The sequence below is a fragment of the Dermacentor andersoni genome, chromosome 1 (assembly GCF_023375885.2).
Source record: "Dermacentor andersoni chromosome 1, qqDerAnde1_hic_scaffold, whole genome shotgun sequence".
Classification (NCBI taxonomy): domain Eukaryota; kingdom Metazoa; phylum Arthropoda; class Arachnida; order Ixodida; family Ixodidae; genus Dermacentor; species Dermacentor andersoni.
Window position 1 is genome coordinate 132247836 of NC_092814.1, and position 26343 is coordinate 132274178.

Below are 26343 nucleotides of genomic sequence, written 5' to 3' on the forward strand. Positions count from 1 at the left end.
TCAGGACACGTTATTATTTCGCCTCCAGTAAAATATCGACCATGGATGTGTCTCCATTTGCAAAGTGAAATTTCGGCTTATCCAATCGGTGTCGTCAGACTGCAGTTTTAATTTTTTTTATTTTCAGTGCACAAAAGAGACATTTCGTGGTTAGAATTTGGGACGTGAAGAAGGAACACACGGCTCACACTGCACAAGAAACACGATATATAAACATTTGCCGCGCTGTACGCTCTAGTGCTTCGACAATGGCCAGCACCTGAGCATGCATTACATGCATGACTCATAGTCTCCCGATGAAAACAACGGATTGTGCGCAGATGACGCCTACACAGCGTATTCATGCCGCCCACAGCTGCTGCGCTGCGCGTCAGGTCGACCGACTGGCACCGCCGGCCTGAGCTCCCCTCTTCACTGCAAAGCGTTTGTCGCCTCTGCCTGGTCTTTCTCAGCAGTGAGACATCAGCAGTGAACGGTGGACGCACTGCATTGGCCTGTCTCGATCAAATCTTCTTCTTGTAAGCGAATCCAGCGTGAATCAGGTGGAAGATAGAGGCAACCAGGCCGAGGACCTGTTTAGTAAAGCAAATGAGCGAAACAGTATATAGCATATATTCATTGCGAAAAAGAACGAAACGTATACTGCGTGTTCCAAGGTCATAACACATGCAACAGTAAAATGAGTTTCCACGCATTGATAAGAAGGCATAAAGAGAGAGAGAAAACAAGGGTAGGAAAGGCAGGGAGGTCAACCAGAACAGCATCCGGTTTGCTACCCTAGTATACGATTGAATAAAGGCCGTTCTTGCGCTCTGAGGATGAAAACGTGCATCATAGGGCGGCCTTTACCTGGAGCCCCACAGGATCGGGTCGAGTTGCTTCGTCGGTCGAATCGAGCGAACAATCGTCGAGTTAAGTTTCCTGCAGCAAGTCACTGGGCACGTAAGACCCGCTCAGGGATTTCAAAGCGCGAAGGGAACTGCCGCGCTCATGCGGCTCGCGAACGGGTAAAATCAAGTAAGGCGAAAGGGTGATATACAGTCAGGATGAACTTGCCAGACCTGACAGATGACTCGACCCGCGACTGTGGGGCAAAGGTAGGCATGTGCGGGGCCGTTTAACCTTCACAAAGTTTAAAAATCTTGCCTGTTCTACGGCGCTTCCTCGGTTTGATTACTTGAACAGCAAGCATAACTCGTACGGTCAATTACAATGATAAAATAGATAAATAAAAATGTCACTAAACGTTTCCATTTCTTCGTTTAGAAAAAACAATCTGTTCTTTTTTTTATTGTAGCTGCACCAAGTGTTTAAGGTTAGTGTAGTCTTAATCAGGTCAACCTTGTGCTTATCGACGGCACAGGCATTCTTTCGCCAAGACAGTTTCAGCTTCAGCAAGCCTGCGAAGGTGAAATAATTGTTCGTGTAGCTCCCACAAGAGCTCCTTTTTTTAAATTTAATCGTCCGTCTGGATGATGTCGAGGGTTGGCTTCCAAATGCTGTTTGCGTTATCCACATAAGGTGGAGAAATAAGTTTTTATTAACAAACCATTAATTAAATACATAACAGCGTGAATTAATCATCATCTGAACGATACAAGTCTGGACATTTTCATGGTCCAGACTGGTATCGTGCAATTTTTATTGCACAAACTTTAAAACTTCGATGCATGCTAAGCAAAAACACCGCGCATCGACATGTACACAGCACATTTGAAGCCAGATACTGTCCATTTTTAAGTCTATTTTATATGATTGCCCTCGTGAAAATATCATTCGCTAATGATTTCCAGACTATGAGCTTCTCTTGAAGAACTCACGCAGAAACCCCTCTGGCAGTTATCTAAGTATGCATGAGCACAGTGCCACTTGCTCATCTCCACGCAGCCCGGTGTCATTACCAATGTTATGAAACTTGATCGCGTCGCTTGTCGCTGTCGCGCGCAAGATCGCTTTCATGGGGTTTCGAGCGACGTAAGAAAACCCCGTGCAAGCGATCTTGCGCGCGACAGCGACAAGCGATGCGATGGAGATGGCTGTCGCGTTCGCTCGTCGCCTACAAGTCGTACCCCATGCGAGCGATGACTTCGAGCGACGTCTCCCCAGTGTTGCCGGTATATGGGGGCAGCAATATAGGCGCCAAAACTAGCGTGACGCATGCTTTATTAACTTAAGTTGATGTCTTTTACTGTAAAAAGCAGCATAAAATATTTCTGAAGGTCTTGCAGTAGGTTCTCATCCTTGCACGTATAAAAATTCAATCGTTTGCTAGTTCCGTGCGGCAATCGGAAGTGCTTGAGTTATGTACATCCAGTTCCGGCTTCGCGCTATTGGCTAGTCGCTCATAGCACTTCCGGGAGACGAGCGACGAACTTTAGTTTTGCAGAACCGAGCGATCGCGCGACAAGACCGAGCGATCTGTTCAAGCGACGGGCCGATCCGTCGCTTAAACGACACTTAAACGACAGCGCTGCGGCGACGCGAACTGTTGCGGACGGCGGCGCAAGGTGAATTGATCATGCAAGAAAACTACTGCAGGTAGCGGCGCCAGGTGGGTTGATGACGTTCCGATCATTACAAGCCGTTATCCGCGTCGAACCATCACGAACCGTGCTCCGGCGGCGGCGGCGTATGGCGCGGCCGCGCGTGCTCTATCTTGAAAGCTATCTTCGATGGCAATAGAGTGCGCCGAGTGCTGATAGCTTCGTGTGCGCTGTGTTCCTGCCGCTTACTTAGTTCGCGTTGGAGCGAGAGGCAGCACGAAGGTGCATTCGCTCGCTGCTGCTAGCCATATCTTGAAAGTGATCGTCTTACGTGACGAACGGACAGACGGACGGATGGGTTTCCTCATTGGGTAGGCACAGAAATGCTTACGCATTTAAAAAGTCGTGGGCCTAGGCATGATACCGCCGGGCGCCAGAGATGGCGGCTGCTTATAAGTCGAGGGAGCCGAGGCACCTTGCGGGCGTGAATAAAATCGACGAGTGGCATGGCGCACTTCACTCAGTCAGCAAGCTGCGGATACCTTGACAACAGTCGCGCTAGAAAATGGAATGGCATTCGAGAATTATTGGCTTCATTTCTACTACATAAATAATTGCTCTAAACGCAGTAATGGAAGAAATACAGGGTGTTTCGCTTAACTTGAGCCAAATTTTAAAAGTATGCAAATGCCACATATAGCTGGACCGGACCAAGGTAATGTTGTTTGCCGTCGCTTGGAGATACTCAGATTATCTTTTTGCATTCTACCTAACTATGTAATTAGTCTTAATTAATTATTTAATCAGCTTCTTAATCATTATAATTAGAAGAAAAATGTCAACGAGGAAATTGTACAACACGAAAAATTCGCCGATACAGCTTTCTGCTGCTCAATATGTGCTACATAAAAGTGTTTTTCCGAGCGTGAAAGAAGCCCGCGAATACTCGCAAAGTGCCTCGAGCGGCCAGTCGCGCGGCAATTTTGCGTATTACAGTGTCACAGGAACTTCACAGGTGTTGATACTTTGAGGCTGCACTTGAAATGTACGGTGTGTGATTGCATGAATAAATACATCCCGAAAAAAAAAAAACACGAAAACAAACGTCGAAGCCCCTGGATAACGCGCGAAATACTTCATCTAAAGCGGTGCGTAAAACGACTATCGTTCAAGGCCCAGAGACATAGTGGCGTCTTGGCTATGCTGCCAACGGCATTCCAAATACATTTTTGATTAGATACGTGGAGTGGCGAGCTAAATATCTTTATAGCATTTTTGGCGAAAGTTTGCAGAAAGGGAAAGTTTTTGCTGACTGGAAAATGGGTAATGTTATGCCATTGCACAAAACCAGCGATAAGCTCACAGTAACTAATCGCCCGGTGTTCTTGTTGTTGCGCACAGCTAGCAAAGTATTGGAACATTTTCTTTTCAAATATTTAAGCAGCTTCTTGGGAGGCAACAATGTTTTCTTAAACAGTCAGCATAGATTTAGGAGTGGCCTTTCAACAGTAACCCAGTTATGTCATATTACTAATGATTTGTTTGCAGGTCTTGATAATGGTGGCCAGGTCGGCATGATTTTTCTAGACTTTGAAAAAGCCTTTCACCGCGTGTCGCATTCCAAAATTACATTAAAACTAAAGCAACTCTTTAGAAATTAGCGTATTTTGCGGTGGCTTAAAGGGAAGCTGAAAGGTTTTCCAGAAAAAATGAGTGAACATCTGTACATAATGGTTTTCAACCCTCCGAATTCAAATATCGTATCGAAATTGAGCGAAAGAAAGCGCAAATATATTTTATTTCGACGAAAAGTGCAGCAGCGGACACGCCCAGCTGGCGCATCTCGTTTCCGCCTGTGATTGGTCGGGCGCCTCGTGACGTCAACACTAGTAACCGACCGCTGCCGCTACACATGAAGCGCGGTGCCAGGTAGTTTGGCGCTGTTTTTGTGAGACGGTAATGGAAAATTGAGAGAGACTGCGTTTTTCTGAGGAGTTCGGCGTTACTCCCTACATGTACGAGCCGATTGCGAAGAGCCGGCCTCTCGATGAAGCAAACGATGCTGGTGCGAGCAGTGCTTTCGACGCGAAAGAAAGCAGTCTTGGGATCTCCTCGTGTTGGAAATGCTCTTTGGTGAGTATGTTTTTTGCAAAGCGATCTAGTGATCTCGCCGATCTTTCGCCGATCTAGTGAGCTCGTTTCCGGTCAAACAACTGTAGTGTTGTGTTCCTGCATGCCTCCTCGTGGAACGTAAGCGGGGATGCGATCGTCGGCATTTGTGCGCTGTCCAAAGCTGTCGGCAATCTACAAAGACGGTTTAAACGCGTGAAAAGCTTCCCGGTTCATGCAGTACGTGTAGTTATCTTCATCTGTTGACTACCACGTTGACTACCACTCACGTTGATTACCACTCACGTTGACTACCGCTCTACATACACGCAGACGCACCAACAAAGGAATGCAGAATCGATCGAAGCAGATTACGATGGCACGCACGCAGAAACAAGCGCGGTCAGGCATGGTCGCGGATGCTGCGAAGGAACGAAACACTAGAGTTGACGTCACAACACCGCGGTTTCCAGTCTCCGCTCGCATCGTCAGCGTCAGCAGCAGCGCGCGGCATTCGACGGGGGGCGGAGCTACAGCGCAATTTCAACCGACGATTACGTCGCTCCTAATTGAAAAAAAAAAACAAATTTTACCTACATGGTTTATAAGGTTCCCGCATTCGTATATGAGCGTCTTATTGAATTCGACAGACTCTTCAGCTTCCCTTTAACTCTATACACAACACAGCGTTAATAGTATGTTCAAATAGGGGACTCTAAATCATCAATGGCTCCAGTCCTTTCAGGTCTTCCCCAAGGGTCCGTCCGTTGATCCCTGCTTTTTCTTGTATATCTTAATGATATCTCGTTTGACACTGCTGTAGAATGTCGATTTTTCGCGGATGATTGCGTCATTTATCATGTCATTCAATCCAAACCTGATCAATTACTCTTAAGCAACGCTTTAAATCAATTTCTGTGTTAGGCTGCTAAGCACGAGGTCGCGGGATCGAATCCCGGCCACGGCGGCCGCATTTCGATGGGGGTGAAATGCGAAAACACCCGCATACTTAGATTTAGGTGCACGTTAAAGAACCCCAGGTGGTTCAAATTTCCGATGTTCTCCACTACGGCGTGTCTCATGATGATATCGTGGTTTTGGCACGTAAAACGCTATAATTTAACTTTAACAAGAATTTCTAACTGGTGCCAGACCTGGATGATGAGCCTAAATATCGCTAAGTGCTCCCAAATGACTAACAAAAAGAAAGACTCCGCTATCGCAAGCATATAAAGTTAACAACGTTGGCTTTATGCCTGTCGACACGTCTAATTATCTGGGGATGGAAGTATCTCACAGTATAAGATGGAGTGCGCACATTAAAAACATAGTTTCGTCAGCCTCAAAAAATACTCTGGTTGCTTGGGCAACGTCTAAAACACAGTGCGAGTAAGACAAAACTTGTTAGTTATACGTCACTGGCGCGTACTCTATACCTGAATACACAAAGACTGATATACTCAAAGACTGATACGGATAAGCTAGATAAAGTACAAAAAAGAGCACTCAGGTTTATTTTTAATGCCTACGAAAGACAAGTGTCACTATCTGATCTCCGTTCAAGGTCTGGTCTCCCAAAACTGGATAACGCCGGAAGTTACACGGTCTCGAGATGCTTTACACGATAGTCAACGGCCAAACTAAAATCAATTTTGACAAATACTTGCAGTTTAACACGTTTAGAAATACCCGCGGAACACACGAACTTACCCTTACTGTACCCCAGGCTCGAACGATCGCTTATTAATTTTCATTTTTTCCTTGAACGACAAGAGACTGGAACAAGCTTACACAAGAGATAAGAAACAATCACTCTGTTGACTGCTCCTTATCAGCTCTTTGTCATTTGTGAGCGAAGCACATGTTTCCTTTCGTGCCGATATTTTTATTGAACTCGCGTCCTCGGTATTCAGAGCTATTGTTCTGCGCAGTAGCGCACAGGTATGCATGTTCTGTGTTCCACTGTGTACGAACTTGCGGTGTTCGAATTTTATTTCGACATTATCTTTCCTTGTAAAGTGTCCCGTTTCTTTGTATGTACCACTCCTGCTGTGGCTGCCAAAAAGAAGCTGGCAGTATTGTCAAAGAAACAAAGAAACAAACAAACAAACAAATTCATCACGCTTTCTTTCTTTCTTTTTCGGGAGGAGCTTCTGAGCATGGGGGGGGGGGGAGGGGGGGGCATGCTTGTCAGTGACTATGTAAACGCACCCACGTGGCGACCGTACGCTTCTGAACATGTCCAACATGTCGAAGGGACTTCTCAGCGGTCCCCTCAGAGATTGTATGAGTATTTTTTTTTTAACTTCGTAGTTTGCAGTGCACACACTTGGCATTGCGTAGCACGTTGTTTTGAAGACTGAGTAGCACGAGTACCTAACGAATTAGAGACAGAAAAATAGAGAATGTTCCTTCGGCGTAGAATGCATGTAATCAATAGACGTGAACTGCAACGTGAAATAAAAGAGAGATGAAGGAGGAAAAACTGCATTATTGATTTTGTAACAGGCTTTATTTTGTGCGTGCGGTTCTTTACAACGCGATTTAAAACTTCGAAGCGATCGAACTTCGTGCTGTGGACAGTAACGTGACGACAAGTAGCACTGGGGCCGTCGGTTCACGTAAGCATCGTAAAAGCATAGTGGGTTAAAATGTGATCACCGAGAGTAAGAGGTAAATCAGTGCTGTACTGAGACCGTGCTGTGACACCGTTCACTTGTCAACACCTTTGTACTTGTGCTACTTGTGCTATTCACACTAGTGTGAAATTACGTTGAACTCTTGACTGAAAGAAAGAAAAAAAGGAAAGAAGAAACCCAGGGTAATAAAAAGCATTCGCTAATGGAAATTGCGGCACTTTTCAGGAACTTCATGTTTCACAAATAGAGACGACTTTCCCGTGACTTTGGTTATCTAGCATTGCTTCAATTCCAGGTTTTTACTACTCAAATCGTAAAAGGACGCTGTAATTTCCTGAGCTCTACTAGACAGCGGCGGAGAAGGTTATTATGCAGGTTGAACAGTGCCTCTTAGACGAAAAGTCACTTGTGTAATGACACTAATGACTTTTTAACGTAGAAGGCATTGTTGAACTTGCTTATTAAGTAAACGTGGGGCGTATAAAGAGACCAGAAGCCACTGAAATGCTCACCCCGGCTGCGATGGTCACGCCGTGATGGCTGCTGATGATTGTTGAAACACCTCCGCTCAGGTAAAACAGGAAAGCTGTGCCGTGAAACACCATGTACTGCATATCGGAGACAGATCGGGGACACGGAATCAATGTGCGCTGTCTGGAGTACCTGCACAGCTGCAGCCCTCGCTTTGTTGAACCAGAAGAAGCGATTGCTAGACATACGGGCAGATTTTAATGCGAAAGCATTATAGGCCGAAAGATGGTACCAAAAATGGCCGACGACTCGAAGAGTTACAACACGTCAGAAATGCTCGGATTGACGCCAGACTTGTCAGGCAGGTTTCTGTACACACATTAAATTAATGGAATAGAAAAGGACATTTGGTACATTTCGGTCTAGGTTGGAATGGAACCCGGGCCTCCGGGGTGCGTGACGAGCACGCTTCCCCGACGCCACGGTGGCTCCACGGTTGGGGTTGACTAAAGTTGTGCTTATTGCGTGCGTCATTGCACACGTCACGTCACTGCCTCCGTCACTGCACCCCACGTGTCACTTGCTCTTCAGAATTAATCGGTGCTGTGTCTACGGCGATGCACTCTCGACGCCAAATCATGAGTGTATGGAATGAGGTGTGCCTAGCGCGCGCGTCGTTGCACACGTCACGTCGCTGCCTCCCGCGCGTCACTTGCTCCGGATTTTATCGATGCTGTGTCTACTGGGAGGCACTCCGAAGCGTCTACCTCAGCGGCATCTGCGAAACGGGGTCGCCAACGGAAACACGCCGCAGAAGACGAAGCAAGGGAACACAAAAAGGAATGCCGTGCAAGTTTACGACGTGCACGACGACATACGAATAAATACCTAAACGAAAACATTTCTCCAAAGCGACTACAATGCTTTCGCATTCCCACACGTAAGCAGCCTTAATTCTCTCTGCCGAACTTTTTTCTCTTCTGTAATCAGACGCGCCTTTTCATGACACTTCCTCCACCTTGCGGTTTTCCGCAGAATTTACCATTTGCAAAAATGTCGCTGTGCGTGCGCGAGAAAGATATTTTCCAATCAAAATACTGTGCACCACTCACTTGTAAATGAATGAATTCTTAAAAAGCCTTTGTGCTTTGAACTCGCAATTTTCCCAGTGGCCTTTGACTGCTCAGCCCTCGAGGTAAAAAAAATGAAGCCCGTAGACGAGAGATTTTGGTTGGAATGAAGTCTTGCCGGGGCGCAGGTGAGTCCTGCAAATTTGTCACTTAGCGTTAGCAAGCAGACAGCTGTACATTTTCGGCCACCTGCTTACTATAGATGCATGCATACCTCGGATCAGCAAACACGCCAGAATGGTACGTGCGTGCCCAACGTGTCACATAGTTTTTGACGGAAAACGAAACAGCGGCGCACTTCTTTTATCAGCTAAAGCACGGCTCACGTTTGTCATTGTCGTGCGCGCGTTTCGGGTAATTTGTGAGAGAAGTAAAGTGTTACATCTGATTCTGAACCTAGCCAGCCCTGATCTGCATGAGTCGCATCAAATGAAACAAGGGATAATAAGTAGCCCATGGGAAGCACGGCGTATTAAAACCACATCTTGCTTATGACACGTTTAATTTCTTTTATACAAGATTGAATGGCCCTCAGGACCCACACGCCGACGTGACGTTGAACACGCTCATGGGGCACCTTTCACGCGCCGCAGGGCAAACAAAAAGCCGTATATTCAAACTGTAGTACGGCAGCTAGCTGGGCGAGTCGGTACATCTGCATTATATTATACTTACGGCGGGCACTAAAAACGCGGACGAAGAAGAGAGACAGAACGCGAGCGCTGACTCATGACTAAGGTTTATTGCATTCAAGCAGCCATATAAATAGGAAAACTCACACATGCGTACACCCGCGCACCATGCATTCCCTCAACCAAACGTGAAACAAGACAGGCGAGCGGTAAAGGAAGAAGTGCGATAATTTTAACGTTTAGATGCTTCTAAAAAACATTTTTCCTTGTTGTGTAGTGCAAGTGACTCCTGGCTTACGCACCTGTCACCACATTTATCGATTAGGTAGGTGAGTTGTACCACAGCCTCGTGACCCAGCTGGAGCCTTAATGTATGAATTGTAAAATTGTCGAAGTCAGCTGTCTTCCAAGGCTTCGGTACAGTGAAAATTGACGTTTATATAGCTACGCCTTGGCAGTTCATCTGAACACAGACAAAAAAAGAGAAACGAAGGAAATAGGATATGCGCTGCAACAAAACAACAACAACAACAACAACAACAACAACAACAACAACAACTTATCCATTTCCTACGCTTTAAGAAAAGTTTGCACCCTTTGGGGCTTCTCTTGCCCACAATTATAATCGTCACCTGTCTAGCGCGCCTTTCCTTTCTTTAACGCTGCTATACCCGGTACTTTCAGGTCATGAACGGTATCGCATTGACAACGTGCCATTGCATTCTTCAAAGGAAAGTAGCGAACGCAGAGTTTTCAAGAAAGGAAATGCAAGCAAGGCAGATGACGATTGTTGTTGTGGAACAAGATAAGCCGCAAAGGGTGCAATCTTTTTAAAAGTGTTCTAAAACATTCATCTCTCTCTCTCTCCGTCATTGCCGAATCACCCCTATACTATCCGAGGTTTCGGCGGTGTTAAAGGCGAGGAATCGTGCTCGCGTTTCTTTCTTGAGAGAGAAGGAGAAATATATGCAGGCAATGAATTAAAGGAAATGTAGTCTGCGGAAGAGAGTTTTTGGTTGAAGGACAGCCTTGAAAAGCAGTCTCGTGGGCAAGATGACTTACAAAATTTTGTAAACTGTTAATCCATGTCACCGGACTGCATTTTTACCTCAAGCGCGAAGCCCTGGAGCGTCGTGACGAACGTGCGGTGCGTACTGCCGGTTCGGCTCGGCGCTTCCAAAGCTAGTCGCGTTTTTTTTTTTTTTTTTTTGGGGGGGGGGGGGGGTTTACGTGCCAAAACCACTTTCTGATTATGAGGCACGCCGTAGTGGAGGACTCCGGAAATTCTGACCACCTGGGGTTCTTTAACGTGCACCTAAATCTAAGTACACGGGTGTTTTCGCATTTCGCCCCCAGCGAAATGCGGCCGCCGTGGCCGGGATTCGATCCCGCGACCTCGTGCTCAGCAGCCCAACACCATAGCCACTAAGCAACCACGGCGGGTCGTCGCGCTTTTCTACTTCTTTATATTTTTCCCCTTACGGCGATTAGGAAATTTGAGCCTTCTCTCCTATACCTGTTGCTCAGAACGGTGTGGTATTTCTTTTCCTCTCAAAAGACACTCTCTCCTCTTTGCGACTTTGAGAACCGGGTACCATCATTCAAGCTCAAACCGGCGAGAAATGGAATCCGTTTGCTGAGGCCAGATGGCAGGATCCCCCTTTGGGTTTGTAAAGAAATGTCGAATTGCGTCTGCGAACGATTATTTTTGTTTAAAAGAAAGCTACGTACGGCAATCGACTTAGAAGGTATTGCAAATCGTCTGTGTTGAGACTACATATATTCACCATCCACATTGTCAGAACGTACTCCTCCATGCACGGGCATCCTGGTTACGCCCTGAGTAGAAAGTGGCAAAAGCATCCAGTCGAGCATTTTCTCAATATCTGGCTAGTAGGTTCACTTTAGAACATATATACTAGTGAAATCTGCGACAAACAACGATTTGAGGACGTCGCTGTATTGCAGTATTTTCTCTCTCTCTCTCTTTTTTTTTTTACAGAATGTGGCATACATACAAATATTTGGATATAAATTAAAGGCTTGTGTAGTGAAGCCTAAAGTACTGATAAATATGACGCGGAATGATAGATAGAGCGAGAAAGAGAAAAATATATTGCCGTGATTCAAATTAAAATCACAAATTACATACTGCGCCACTAGCTGTACGTGTGAGGATATAAAATATTGGGAACCCGCCGAAGTGGAAGCGTCGTATGGGCACGAAACATGCGCATAAGCAACCTTGAAGCAACTCTCTGAAATAATTTTCTTGTCCACTAGAATGTCAACGAATATGAAACGAAAACAGTTGTACGTATTTCATATCATCTTGCGCACGAGCAATGTACGTTTAAGAAATATCTTAAAATTCCTGTATAATGTGATTACACTGCATTTTAGTCTTAGTAAATATACACTGCCCGCAATAACACCTGAAAAGGCTCTGAAGGAACTTCGTAAATTTTTCAGTATCTCTTTTACACGGACAAGGGCATCGTATCTGTAGAGTATCGGACGTCCTCGGGCTATTGAGACGTTCCATCATAGACAACCTTAAGAATTCCTCGGGATTGATTTCCATTGAATGGGTGACCTCAATTTCCACTCGGTTGGCAACAGTAACAGAAACTGATGCTCTTTCGCAGCACAAGTTCACTGGTGTAGCTACTGGGCTGTTAGGCGCCTGTTTAGAAGGCTACACACACACACGCGGACAGACAGACAGACAGGCAGACAGACAGACAGACAGACAGACAGACAGACAGACAGACAGACAGACAGACAGACAGACAGACAGACAGACAGACAGACAGACAGACAGACAGACAGACACAGACGGACGGACAGACAGACACAGACAGACAGACAGACAGACAGACAGACAGACAGACAGACAGACAGACAGACAGACAGACAGACAGACACAGACGGACAGACAGACACAGACGGACGGACAGACAGACAGACAAACAGACACAGACAGACAGACAGATAGACACAGACAGACAGACACAGACGGACAGACAGACAGACACAGACGGACAGACAGACAGACAGACAGACAGACAGACAGACAGACAGACAGACAGACAGACAGACAGACAGACAGACAGACAGACAGACACAGACAGACAGACAGACAGACAGACAGACAGACAGACAGACAGACAGACAGACAGACAGAGGAGCATGGATTATAGAACACACGTGGTTCGATACCATTTTCTCTGAAAAGAAGAAAGGGCATTGTGTGAGACGTATGGTACGTCGATATATAAGATAGCTGGCGACATGAAAGGGGGAACCGCTTTCGGTGGCAGGAAACAGTTTATTAGGAAATTCGCAGATGCCGAATGGGCACATGTGGCGAATGACACTAGGGTGATTGGAGAACTTTGTGAGAGGCCCTTGTCCGGCAGAAGACTTACAGCGACGATGGTGTAAATGATGATTACTACGAAAGGGAATACTAATTGTCGAGTGAACAATGATTATCATCGCCGCTGTCACTCTGAAAGACGTGCCCTAACCCGCCTGTCTCTCTTCCATAGCTTAATTGAGTGCAAGCATGTACAAGTATCCTAATATTGGAGGAACAGCCGTGACATAAATAGCATTCACACTTTTAATTTCTTTTTGTAAATCACCTCATAAGTTTGGATTATCCATTTCAATTAAAGCGCTTCAGTGGATCAGATAATTTTCAACAAAAACGATTTACTGAGACGTGTACAGTAGCTCGCTTACATCAACCCGACAACGTCGGGGCAAGTCCGCTTGTCGGGCCAAAATCTGGTCGTCGGGTTCATGTGAACGTTGGTGTATTGGGTCAGCCTCACTGCTAGAGATGGATTGCTCCACCCGCTCGGCGAAATGCGCGTAAACGCAGCTGCGGGTCGGTTTGGGTCGGCAATTTAACTCGACCCGCTCGCATCGAGTTAAATTAAACGAAGTCAACAGGTTTACTTACGAATAGCGTCGTTGGCAGCAGGGTTCCAGTGGCAGAAAACGCTGATGATATGAGTATCAGCAACGACATTACCCAGAAGGCAAATGATATCAGAACGAGGAAGAGCACGGCACCCCTGATGAGCCATAGCATCGCCAAGGAGAATATAATGATTCCCAAAACCTGGAACGATAAAAGAGACGCCCTTTCTCATTTCCGCGCAAAGAGGTTTCTATGTTAACCCGCAATGAACTCATCATGCGCTTGACTCATTTTTAAATCACGACATATCGGCCATGTGCTACGCTTTCCAACGCATGTGCACGGTGAATGTGATTGTGAAAGCTTTTTATTATTTCTATACATCATTTTTTCTATTTATACTGTTCTCTTGTGTAGTGTTTTTTGTATGTATGTATTGAGATAGAGGGCTCTTCCGTAGCCAAATATGCCCTGCTATGGCAGGTAATAAACAACAACAAAACACAGGTAGGCAGTACTCCGAGACACTACAGGGAAGAAATTTTATTGCGATAACAATTATATGGACACTCCAGGCGCATTTCTACCGTCGGCGTCGCCGTCGCCGTAAGGTTCCGTATTGGCGGCGAGGACTTACGGAGTCGCCATCTGTCGGAGGCACCTCGCTTGCGTAGTATGAGGGATAACGCGACGCGCTCCTTATCGGTTTGGCTGTCGGCGCTCAATGAAAATATCACGCGAGAGCCCTCCTGGACATTTCTGTAAGTACTTTCGAAACGAAGGAAGTTCTTTACTTCCAAAATAATATTCTTGGGCAAACAGAAAGCATAGAATGGTTTACAGACGCTATCTCTTTACCGAATACGTACAGTGAACGCCCACTGCGCGCGGTCGCCGTGATGGCGTCCCCTGAACCAGTTTATTGCGTGATAGGTCGACAATCGCTGAGAGCGAACTACGTAAAATATGTTCTTATAGTGGGCTGTATGTGTAATTAAATGAAGCATAACAGAATGAAACCTCAATGCAACGACCGACTGCGCGTATACGCATGCATGTCCGCGCACCAATGTTTCGCTTTCGCTGCGAGCACGTTTTCGCGCCGTTCCGTGAGTTTTAGTGCATAGAATATGAGCATTTGACAGTACACAAGCAGCCATTGTTGCGCCGTGAGAACTGCTCAAAAATAATTTCCTTGTATCTAGGGGCTTACGGCGACTTGTGATGTGCCGTCGCAACGATTCAGTCTTTTTTTTTTTCGTTTCTTCTAAGTTATTGAACGTTTCAATGTCATTATTTCTGAAGTCGCATCGCACTGTATATTTATCGGTGTCCCAGCGAGCAATTTCCCGCTGCCTTTTTTTTTTTTATCCACTATACATTCATAATGATTCATTGTTTGGTGCTAACACAAATATGAGCATACGCCACGCCTTTTTTTTTAACATGCTTCTTGCCGTTCCCTTTCCATTCCGGTGAACTTGCCAGTGTCTAGCATCAAAAAGTTCATAGATCAAAGTTTCATGACATCGCGGTCGTCTATGGTGCACTTTTAGGCAGCCGTGGAATACGCGCAGGATTAGGCTGTATTTGTAGTTCCGCGAAAAAAACTTTAGAAGAAACGTTTTAAAGCTGTATATCAGTTCACAGTTCTGTGTTGTTATCGCAAAGAAATGTCTGCAACCAGCTCTCGCCGCATGCAGGCTTCGTAAAAAGCAACCTGCGGGACGCTTCACCAATCGCACTTCTTCGCTGTGTTAAATTACGAGCGGTCTCTCGTCTAATGTGACTACGTAATATTTACCACCATTTACCCGCTGGATTGCGAAAAATATTTAGGCACCTTTTGTAGAGACCTAATACGCTTCCCACCAGCAACTTCTGACTATACGGCGCAACCATCGTCTTCATTTATTGCTTTCTTGTATCTCCCGAGAGTGCTATTACGCGCATGGCTGTGGACATGTGCAGAAACTCCATTTCGTATATTTAGGTGCTTCCGGTAGTTCTAAAAAGGCTCTCACGCCTTTGGAGAGCATATTTTATTCGCAATATTCTATTAAGAGCTCTTTAATTTTGGCACAAAACTGCCAAGTAAGTTTTCTCAGGAAATGCACTAAAATAATGCATTTAATATGTTGAAACACTTGATATAAATGAATTCAAAGGTTGCGTCATCGAACTTCACTGTGGACGTTCTATTATAATTAATATGTACCTAAAGAAATCGATCCCACTCATCCATGGCGTCGAGAAAATCTATTAATGAACCATATACGCATTGCACTGGCCCAGTTGGCAGTATTCAGACAACGTAAACATTTCAGTTACCAATGCATACACAAACGTAGGAACAGCAGAAAACACTTTTCAGTGACACTTGAACTGTATTTTTTTTTCTTCTTTTTTTATCGCGATAAGGTATATTGGTTCACTACAAGCTCAGTTTGGAGCTTGTAAAGCGAAGCGCCAGCTCTACCCCCCACCCCACCCATCCTTTACCCACCACCACCACCACATCCTGTGGCTCCGCCTGCAGACACGAACACTCCCCACCCCCTATCTACTGTGCTGCATCCACCCGGGTGCCTTCACCCCAACTACCTGCTTGGGCTCCCATCCCACCGCTACCCTAACGCGCATCCTTATGGAGTGCCCGGCTGATCCTGCCTAGCCGGGCTCGGAGCTCTCCACATGGGAGGAATGGGTGGCCACACTGCGCGCGACGGACCCGCACCGGCAGAGGACCACGCGGGCTGCAGAGGTGCTGCAGCGACGTGGACTAGCGGACCTTTAGTGCAGTAGGGCCGTGCCTGTCCCGGGCTTGCAGCCCACACCAGTGGACATTAACGTTTCGTCTCTCTCTCTCTCTCTCTCTCTCTCTCAAAAGCAGTGTTACCGCTCTTCAAAATGTACTGGATTACATTTTTGTGGCGTATCCGAAACATCATATAGCACTCTGCGCAATCTTGTATTTGGAGTTGAGCATAACCGATCTTGTGTTCAAACCATGCATAATACAACATAATGTTTGGCTGGGCGAGTTGGTAAGTATTTGTGAATAAACAGGAAGCCAGTGAGACAACCTGCAGACGCGTGCACAAGGGAAGAACTGGACTGGATTTCTCTTAAGCATATAACCTCCTTGGCCGCAACGCGCCGGCTGCCCGCCGCAGGTTGACGTGAGCAGAACGTCGCCTCGAGGGGCGCGGCTAATACGCGGGTAAGCGAATTTATCCAGATCTAAAAGTTGATATGGCTTGTACGGAGAGCTCGCTTCAATTTCCTCGATTACGATAAGCCCGCTCAAATTAAATGTTTAAAAGGTAATTATTTTATTTGTGTTAATCAGAAACTAAATACCTAGTATCACCCGTCAACCCATGGTCGGTGCCGCTGACGGCATGTCTCCGAAAGAATCTCATTTATTTCAATATGGTCATTTTTAAATATTGCTAAAGGATCTTCGTAGAAGCACCCAGGATAATGCATATGTATAATCTTGCGGCACGATTTCCGTGACTTTGTGGGAGCGCGATGTTTTAACGCGATAGCGTTAAGGAGCTCGTGTCGCAGAAAAGACGGTGTCGTCGGTGTCGGCATCGGTGTCGGCCGTGAGCGAAAAATCCCGGAAGGCAATTCATAAATAAAAACAACTTTCAAGATGGGCTGGGTGGGAATCGAACCAGGGTCTCCGGAGTGTGAGGCGGAGACGCTACCACTCAGCCATGAGCTCGATCGTTCTGACGTTGGAGTGGCGCCTGCGCAGTCGACAGCGATTAGATAGATACTGTAGCCCCGAAGTGCAGGAAGAGGCTAAGAAAGCCTCCCTTTAAAATTTGACAGTTTCGCCCGACGGGCGAAGCGTTGCCAGCGACGGCGGTGTTTATAGCGGAGGTGCGCTCGAGCTCGTTGGCCGGTGTTCTGACGATACGCGGGGTGACACGTTGGCGCGATGCAAGATCCGACGTAACTTCTGCTACGCAGCAGTGACAGCCATGCACCGCGCGTCTTGCAACGCTGCCGCGATGAGGAGCGGCGTTGGAGGCGACGCGCATGGACGGCGCACGTGATGAGGTTCTGCGGAAAACCGTTGGTGTTCGTTTTGCCATTGGCAAAAGCACAATTCTAACCCTTGATCTAAATTACTCGATGAGGCGCTCATTACTTGTACGAGAAAGAATCAAATTGCTTAATTGAAGAAATAACATAATTGCACTAATTAACTTTTAATTAATTCCTTTACGGCACATATTTCAACATACGAATTGTAGCTAGTGAGTTTGCAATGTATATCGACTTGGAACGAATTCTGGAGATGACACTGGTTTCGAGATATGGGCTGTCAAAGGTGCGGTAAATATACAATGTTGTTGCACTTACTTTAATAAAAAAAGAAAAAGAAAAAAAAAAAGCTGCCTTACGCATTGAAGCACAAGAGTAGCTGGAACGCCAATGCATTTCGTCGGACACTTTGAAAAGTCACATATCGAGACTGGTGGAGTCCTGAGAATTCGTTCCAAGTGGACGCATTGCGAACTCACCGGCTACACATCGTAGATTGAAATATGTGCCGTAAAGTAAGGAACTAGAAAGTTAATTAGCCTAATTATGTTAATTATGAAATTACGCGTTTTGATTTCTCGTAGAAAAAGTCGTAGTTTGACCCCAAAGGCGAATCATCAATTGCGATAGCAAATTATTTATTATTCTGATCAAGTCCCCTCACAGCTCCAAGCATCGGAGCATTGTGTGAGGGGGGAATCACAAAGATAGGGGCAAAGTCAGGAGCTTGAGCAACATGACTGCACAACGCTTACTGAATGTCAGTACCGATCACTAAAACGCAAGAACATATTTATACAATAATTAATTACGCCTTAGTAACTAGAAAATATGGCGGTTACTTCGGCCCTAAAAACTACATTATGGATTAGTCGACAGCTATAGCTAAACGAAGTAAGGATAATAGTTTTATCGGCCATATAAACTTGTAAGCATAGGCATACTGACTAAATTAACAAGCGTCGTGTCACGCGCGCACAACCTGACATGACCACATCTCGCTCGATGACCGCGGACACTCGCTGTCAAAACGCTGTAGTCAGCAAGCGCGGTAGCAGCAGCCAGCGAATCGACTTTTGTGCATCAACGTGAACTAAGGCGCGAAAATACAGCGCGCGGCGGACTCTGTCCTCGTCGCGGATGGACGGTGGCCCAGGCGGGCGCTATCGCCGGCTCACCCTCGTGCGCTTTCACTCGCACATACAGCATACGGCGCCGATTTTATCGCCCTTCGACTTTACCTGGAACATGACGGCGACGGCAGAAATGCGCCTCGAGTGTCCATATAATTGCTATCGCAATAATATTGCCCCCCCCCACGTCGAGTTATTTATACCAAGGGTTAGAATTACGCTAATTGCCACAGGCAAAATTTTAAAATTCGGTGCAGCGAAAAATAAAACTACCCTGTATATTGCTGTAAAACTATGTGGCAAATGTAGCACGGGCGTTCACATAACACAGTAACGAACGAGCATAATGAACAGATGATGTATTTTCTTCTTTCTCTTTTACTTGTTCTCTTTTCAGCAAGACTATCGGAAAACCTTACACAGTCAAACCTGTCTTTATAATAAAGAGTCCCTGTGCGGCTGGTATATTCACAATAGTCGAGGACTGGACCACGCTTTGTTATAGGCTCAATGGCTAGCAGGCCGAGCCGGGCCGAGTACGCGTGCCAGGTTTGAAAATACCGGGCCGGGCTCGGGCGGGCTGGCACTTGGCATTTTCGGGCTCAGGCCGGGCCTGGGCCGGAAAAGCAAACGGCCTGTGTGGTGCTCTAGCGTACATATTGTGCACTAATAACAAAGTGCATAATAAGAAACATGGAGAAAACGAGGCAGGATCAAGCAGCTATATTCTGGCGTACTATATATATATAGCATCCCGTCACCCTTGGATTACGAGTTACGCTATCTTTAAGATGGGTTGTTTCGGCGATATTAGTTCGGGGAAAAATGAAGTATATTTTACCGAACGTCTGTTCTCAGTTGTGTTTATATATATATATATATATATATATATATATATATATATATATATATATATATATATATATATATATATATATAGTTCTGGCAGCGGTTGGGGCAACAGGAACGCACACTGACCCACGTTCTTTGTATCCGCAGGCTTGTGTCGTCGTCTTCCACTGACCAACGTCCCGCTATCTGCTTCCACATGTGTCCCGGCCTGCAGCAGCTGCGCCGTTCAAGAATCTTCGGTGCTATCGGAGCCAGCGTTGCGCTTGCGCCACCAGCCCGCCGTGAGAAAAGGATATGAGGAGGCGCAGCGGTACCGGCACCTTATTCTGCCAGCGGTTGTGGCAACAGGAACACACACTGACCAACGTTCTTTGTATCCGCAGGTTAGTCATATGCGTATGTATCGTTGTCATTTGTGATTCTAATATTGCTGCAGCCGCTGCCAAACATTGCTGCTGAACTTGTGTTAACTTGTACTGCCAAGCTTGCGTCGTCTAGTGCGGCCTTCCGGGTGTCGTCGGTGAACAATGCCTACAAATGCGGAGCTCGCCAAAATAATTGATGACATTGAATCCAAGCTTGGAAATGTAAGCGAAAAACTTCTTGATGACATTTTTGGGAAATTTCTGCTGAGGGCGAGCAATTCGGACATAGACGTCGTAGAACTTAAGAAAAGAACTGATAGTTTGGAAACCAGCGTGGAATTTCTAAGCAAACTCGTCGAAAAGCTGAGTGCCGAAAACAAAGAGCTAAAATCCGAAAACAAAGCTTTACAAGCAAACAACAACACTCTCACAAAGAAAGTTGGCGAACTGGAGCAATATTCTCGATTAAACAACGTCGAGATTAAGGGCATCTCTTGCACACAAGGAGAGGACTGTGTGACAGTCATACAAACTATTGGCAACAAAATTGGTTGCCCAGTAACGGCCACTGACTTCGACGTTGTTCATCGTGTTCCTACTAAAACAGAACATAAAAATATCATCGCTCGCTTCTACTCGAGAACGAAGAAAGCCGAGTTCGTCGCGAAAGCACGGAAAGCTAGACTCTGCCTGAGTGATATTGGCGTCGCAACAGCAAAAGAGAACCCTGTCTTCGTTAATGAACATTTAACACTTGAAAACAAAGCTCTCTTTTCCAAAGCCTTGGGTCTGAAAAAAACGAAGAACTGGAGATTTCTGTGAACAGAAAACTGTCAAATCAAGGCCCGGAAAACAACTGAAAGCCGCGTCTTTCGCATCGCAACCGAATCCCACCTTTCAGTGATAACCTAACTCTAATCCACCTTTGCGCCACGCCTGTCACTTACGCAAGTCTCACAATTTCGTCCTATCTAACAGCTAACCAGTTAAACAATCTTCTTTCAAATCATCAGCGATCTGTCTTGCACTTGAATGCGCGCAGTCTGTGCAAGCACTTCGATGAATTCTCCGATCTCGTTTCTTCATTCACCTTCCCATTTTCGGTCATCGGAGTATCTGAAACTTGGTTGAGCGACCACGATAAACACCTTTTCTGTTTCTCTAGTTTTGTTCCTGAATACTCCAATCGTCCGTTCAGCAACCATGGCGGCGCAGCGCTGTATATCTGTTCAGATATTACTTACAACCGAAGGAACGATTTTGAACTTAATGTAACTAATTGTGAAGACGTTTAGATTGAACTTAAAAATGACTTCCTCAACATAGACAACAAAGACCTAATAATTGGTTGCATATATCGTTCACCCTCGTCATCAGCAATAGATTTCTGTACTGCTCTCCATAAAGTCATGGGACTGCTAGCACATGAAAACAAAAATGTAATAATTATAGGCGACATCAACATTAACCTCGCTGATAGTACGTCTACTAATGCTTTACATTATTCTGATTGTTTTAACAGCTTTGGTTATGAATGTTTAATTAAGATACCGACACGATGTGCTAACCACCCCATAGGTACATTAATTGACCATGCATTATCAACTTTGGCATATCCACCAGACGCAGGTGTTATAATGACCGACATAACTGATCACTATCCTATATTTTTAGATTTTCACTATACTCATGGCTCCGAAAAAATCACGTACACGAAGTTTATATTAGACAAACAATCATTCCTTGACGCCGTGTCGAACCTTGACTGGTCCCCCATCTTTTCTACAAATGATCCACAAAAAGCATTTGCACTGTTTATCTCTATGCTTAAGTCATGTCTTGATCGTCATTCCGTTCAAGTTAAATGCAAAACGAAGTACGCGTCGCCTCAAAATCCATGGCTAACAGATAAGCTCTTAGCTTTAATGCGCAAAAAGGATAATCTTTATAAGAAAACCAAACGACAACCATTTAACAAGAATTTAGCCATTCGGTACAAAAAGTTTTCTAACCAGCTTTCTGCCACATTGAAAAAAGCTAAAATAACATGGTACGAAAGAAAAATTTTGGAATACGGCAAAAACGTAAAAAAGAAATGGGAAATTGTTAACTCCTTCTTAAACAGGGCAAATAATCGCGAAGCTATAACAGAAATTGCATATCAGGGTATGATATACAAGACCACCAAAGAAATAGCTGATGCGTTTGCTGATTTCTTCTTTAGCAGCGAGCTATAGTCACCTGCGCATGACAATCCCGTGCCCCAGCGCCGGCCACATTCTTTCTTTTTATTTCTAACTACATCCCAGGAAGTTCTAAACATTATAAACAACATGAAAATAACTGGCGCCGGCATCGATAAATTACACCCTTCCCATATAAAATTAATTGCATCCCTAATAAGTGATGTCCTTGCAGACATAATCAACGTCATGTTTAAATCAGGCAGTTTCCGACAAGAACTAAAACAAGGCAAGATCACCCCAATTTTTAAGAAAGGTGACCGCTCTTTAATTTCCAATTATCGCCCCATCTGTGTATTACCTTTCTTTAGTAAGGTAATCGAAAAGCTAATAGAAAGACGTTTAACTAATTACCTTACAAAATTTAACATTCTCTCACCATTCCAATATACGGCTTTCGCTCGGGTTACTCGACCGAACTGGCTCTCGTTGCTCTAACCGATCAACTAAAACTCGCTATCTATGAAGGGAATTATGCAGCTTCAGTGTTTGTAGATTTAAGCAAAGCGTTTGAGAAAATAAATCACCGCATATTATTTCGTAAGCTTAAATCATTGGGAATTACCGGCCCAGCGCTCTTGTTATATACTACAAAATTACTTAACAGACAGAATGCAGGTAGTAACCATTTCAGCCGTTCATTCTAAAACCAGGTTCACTAATATTGGCGTGCCCCAGTGTTCCATATTGGGTCCGCTTTTATTTTTATTATACGTCAATGATCTGCCGAACTGCCTGTCCTCTTCGAAATGTATACTTTATGCAGATGATACTACTATTATTAATTCCAATAAATGTATTACAACCTTAGTATCTAACCTAAATGGCGACTTACACAGCCTGCTGGAGTGGTGCCATACTAACCAGCAACAGATAAACCCGTCTAAAACAAAATTTGTTGTATTCACTTCCCACCGACGAACACTTCACTCCATTCCTCCTATTTTATTGGGCGGAAGTCCTATTCCTGCAAGTTTTTCATGCAATTATCTTGGCATAGAAGTAGACAAACATCTTAAATTTACTGAACACTTAACCCAACTAAAACAGAAGGTTACCTACGGGATTAGGGTATTTCTGAAAGCACGACACATATTTGACCATCAAATATTACTATCATTACACTTTTCATTTATTCATTCCCACATTAATTACTGCGTTACTTGCTGGGGAAACACTTACGTAACCAATTCAAACTCATTGCAAATTCTACAGAATCAGGCTATTAGGGTAATAACATTTAGCCCATATAACAACAACGCCTCATATCTTTTACGAACTAATCACATTCTTAGTCACACAACTCGTTAAATATAATCTAGGTACCTTTTTGTTCCGTCAAATCAATTACATACGATGCGATAGCTTGTTACCACAATCTTCTCTATTAAATACTAATATTACCAGGTTTGCAATAAATAGGAACTTCATTTTACCTAAAATACATACTAATTATGGCAAACAGAGCGTCCATTTTTCATCTATCGCATTCTGGAACACACTACCATTACACATAAAAGCACTTAAAATTCACGAATTCAAGAAACAACTAAAAGATTACATTCTGTCGAATACTGATGCCTAGTCCATACTCACAACCATTCTTTCGGGTGCCTTCATTTCATTTTCATTGCCATACCGTCAGGTTTCTGTTTCTGCCTCACATATACATTCAAGTTAACAAATTCCACTGTGTTCGTCACGTCATCTACGCAGTTTTATTTTTTATTTTTTTATTTAGAACATACTGCAGGCCTACAGTAGCCCCAAGCAGGAGGGGCGAATACATAATATATGCAAAAAGAACAGGATTAGCAAATTTGAAAAATGTTAAATACAAGTTGTAACACAAAATACAGCAATAAATACAAGGCTCAGATGCAAAATACAAAAAGTAAACGTAGAAATAAATGGCTCTCAAATTAAATGCTGTGAAGAAAACATTGAGTCAAAAGAATCAGCTCTGGTTAAAAGATCTGGCGGACACCTGTTCCACTCCTCAATGGTGCGTGGAAAAAATGAGTATTTAAAGGCGTTAATCCTAGCACTGTAAGGGGTTAATGATTGTGCATGATGATTTCGTGTTTGGCGCGTAGTGTTAGGTTTAAGGAAGGGGTCTGCATTCATAGACAGTTTATGGTTTTTTAGTAAGAAAAGTAGTTTCAGTCTGAATTTTCCGGCGCAGCTGTAATGTTTCAATACCGTGAGTTCGCATGAGGGTCGTTGGTGAGTCAGTTACACGATACTTTGAAAAAATAAAACGGTATTATTACATTATCAGTTGTCAACGAGATTGTGTTACAGTGCTTTTTTTCATTACATTTATGCATATGTAATTGCATATGCATATAAAAACGATATAATTACATTATAAGTTGTCAACGAGATTGTGTTACAGTGCTTTTTTTTCATTACATTTATGCATATGTAATTCTTCAATCATGGTATTCATACTAAAACCTGTAATTTTTCTGTTAACAATTTGTTGAAAACTGCTATAGTTTTGTTTTATTACGTTTACTTTGTAAAGGAGGTCTCATTGCAGTCTTTGACTTCGGGACCTCCTCCTGAATATTAGCAACTTGTAATCATTCTAATGATCTTAATAAAAACCGATTCTGATATATATATATATATATATATATATATATATATGTGGGGTTAACAGAACGTTTTGTTTCATGAAAGCGAAAACATCAGAAAGCATGGGTAGCAGAAATGGTCGTAAAGCTTAACTTGTTCAGTGCTGACACCTTTCTTATCTGAACAGCCGTAATTTACTACTATTATTATAGCGGAATATTATGGAAACTATTGTAAGCATAGTGGCCAGCCGGGCTTGTTGGTACGAACACATACTTTAGCAAACTGCACAGAAAAGAGGCTCACGACACAGGCGCTGTGTCGTGTGCCTCTTTTCGGTGTCGCGTTTATTGCGCTGTTTGCTAGATCATTTATGGCAAGCAATCTACTGCGTGTCGCTTTTCTTTAAAAGTGTACTTATTAGTTTGACAAAGCACATTAACCATCACCGTTATTAATCACATTAAATCTAAAGGGGTGCCACCAATGCCCACCAAAAGCTGCCCCTTTATGTATAGAGTTCAAAGTCTACCTAGAAGGCATATTTATGTTTGCATTGTCGCCAGTATGGGCTACACTATATTGCGGTGTGTTCTCGTATGTTGAGTTTCTGGGCTATAACACCCTTGGCTCGGCCGCCTACGGATCGAAACCATAAGTTATTTCACAACGGCATCATCTATACACAGGACCTACTGTAGCTTATTTTTAGTATTTGGGATAGCGCTACCTTAGTGCTTTTTATTCGACACGTATGTTGGCCTGTGGTAATACTCCACTGGGATTCATTCTACGTGTGCTTCATGGAAGCATCAGCACGCGCTCCCTATCCTGTCTCCGGATGGAAAGACGCGCGGCGCGACTCGTTTAATTTTACTTGATATCGTTACTGATAGCGTAGCTTGTATTGAAACATAAGCGTGAACACTCTGGTCATAATTAGTGACCCATGCACCCCATGTGTTGATTAAGCCTAGCGTGGGGACAGTCGCGCATTCACTGACGACGACCACGCCAGGGACGCGCAGGGGATCGTCGCGCGCCTCTTGACTGGCCGCGAGCTGGCAACTGTCGCGAGGCCGCTGCTCCCGTGCGCGACAGGCGGGGTGGGCGTACCATTTCGATGGCTGTCAGCAGGCCGCTTATCGTTGAAATGAAGCCCTGTTGCACAGAGACGAACTTGATGGTTGGTCCCTCCCTGACCATCGTGGTCCTGATCGTGGTCGTGGTGCTTGCCATGACGTTTTTTCACCGGGCGCGCTCTGATCGTGGACGGCCGTTGAACAGCGGTGGGCGGCGGCTGCGCGAACCGCGGGTGCTCGCTGCGCTCCTTGTCCAAAATTAGAGGGCCCAAGCGCTGCCCTAAAGATAGCGCCGGCCCCGCCTTGGTGGCCTCCTTAGCCAGCGCGCATCGCTTTTTTTTATAGGGACGGAACGGTGCGATTGGCCTGCGCCTGCTGGGATCGGCCTCACAGCGCTCGCCTCCGCTGTCCGTACGTGTGAGATCGCCTGGGCACGCGCGTGATCCTTGCTGCTGCGTGCACCATAGTTCAGGAACATAGCACAGGATTCTGCGCAGGTTAAAGCACACGGCTTTTGTGTCGGCAATTTCGCCCGTCGTTGAACGCATGCTACAGTGAACGCGTGGACATTAATGAAGACACCTTTGGAACCGTTTTCAACAGATAATTTAAGCATTGGATG

At 44.8% G+C, this 26343-nt stretch overlaps 1 protein-coding gene across 1 annotated transcript; it reads right to left on the bottom strand.

Annotated features, from left to right (window-relative positions):
• Nucleotides 1-85: 85 nt before the first annotated feature.
• LOC126545911 (uncharacterized) lies at nucleotides 86-25959 on the bottom strand. Its single transcript, XM_050193955.3, has 4 exons — nucleotides 25756-25959; nucleotides 13438-13599; nucleotides 7744-7839; nucleotides 86-572 (listed from the first exon to the last, which is right to left on the bottom strand). Exons 1-4 carry the CDS (start codon nucleotides 25876-25878, stop codon nucleotides 504-506), a joined length of 450 nt encoding a protein of 149 aa, XP_050049912.1. The 5' UTR covers nucleotides 25879-25959; the 3' UTR covers nucleotides 86-503.
• Between the last annotated feature and the right edge of the window lie 384 nt (nucleotides 25960-26343).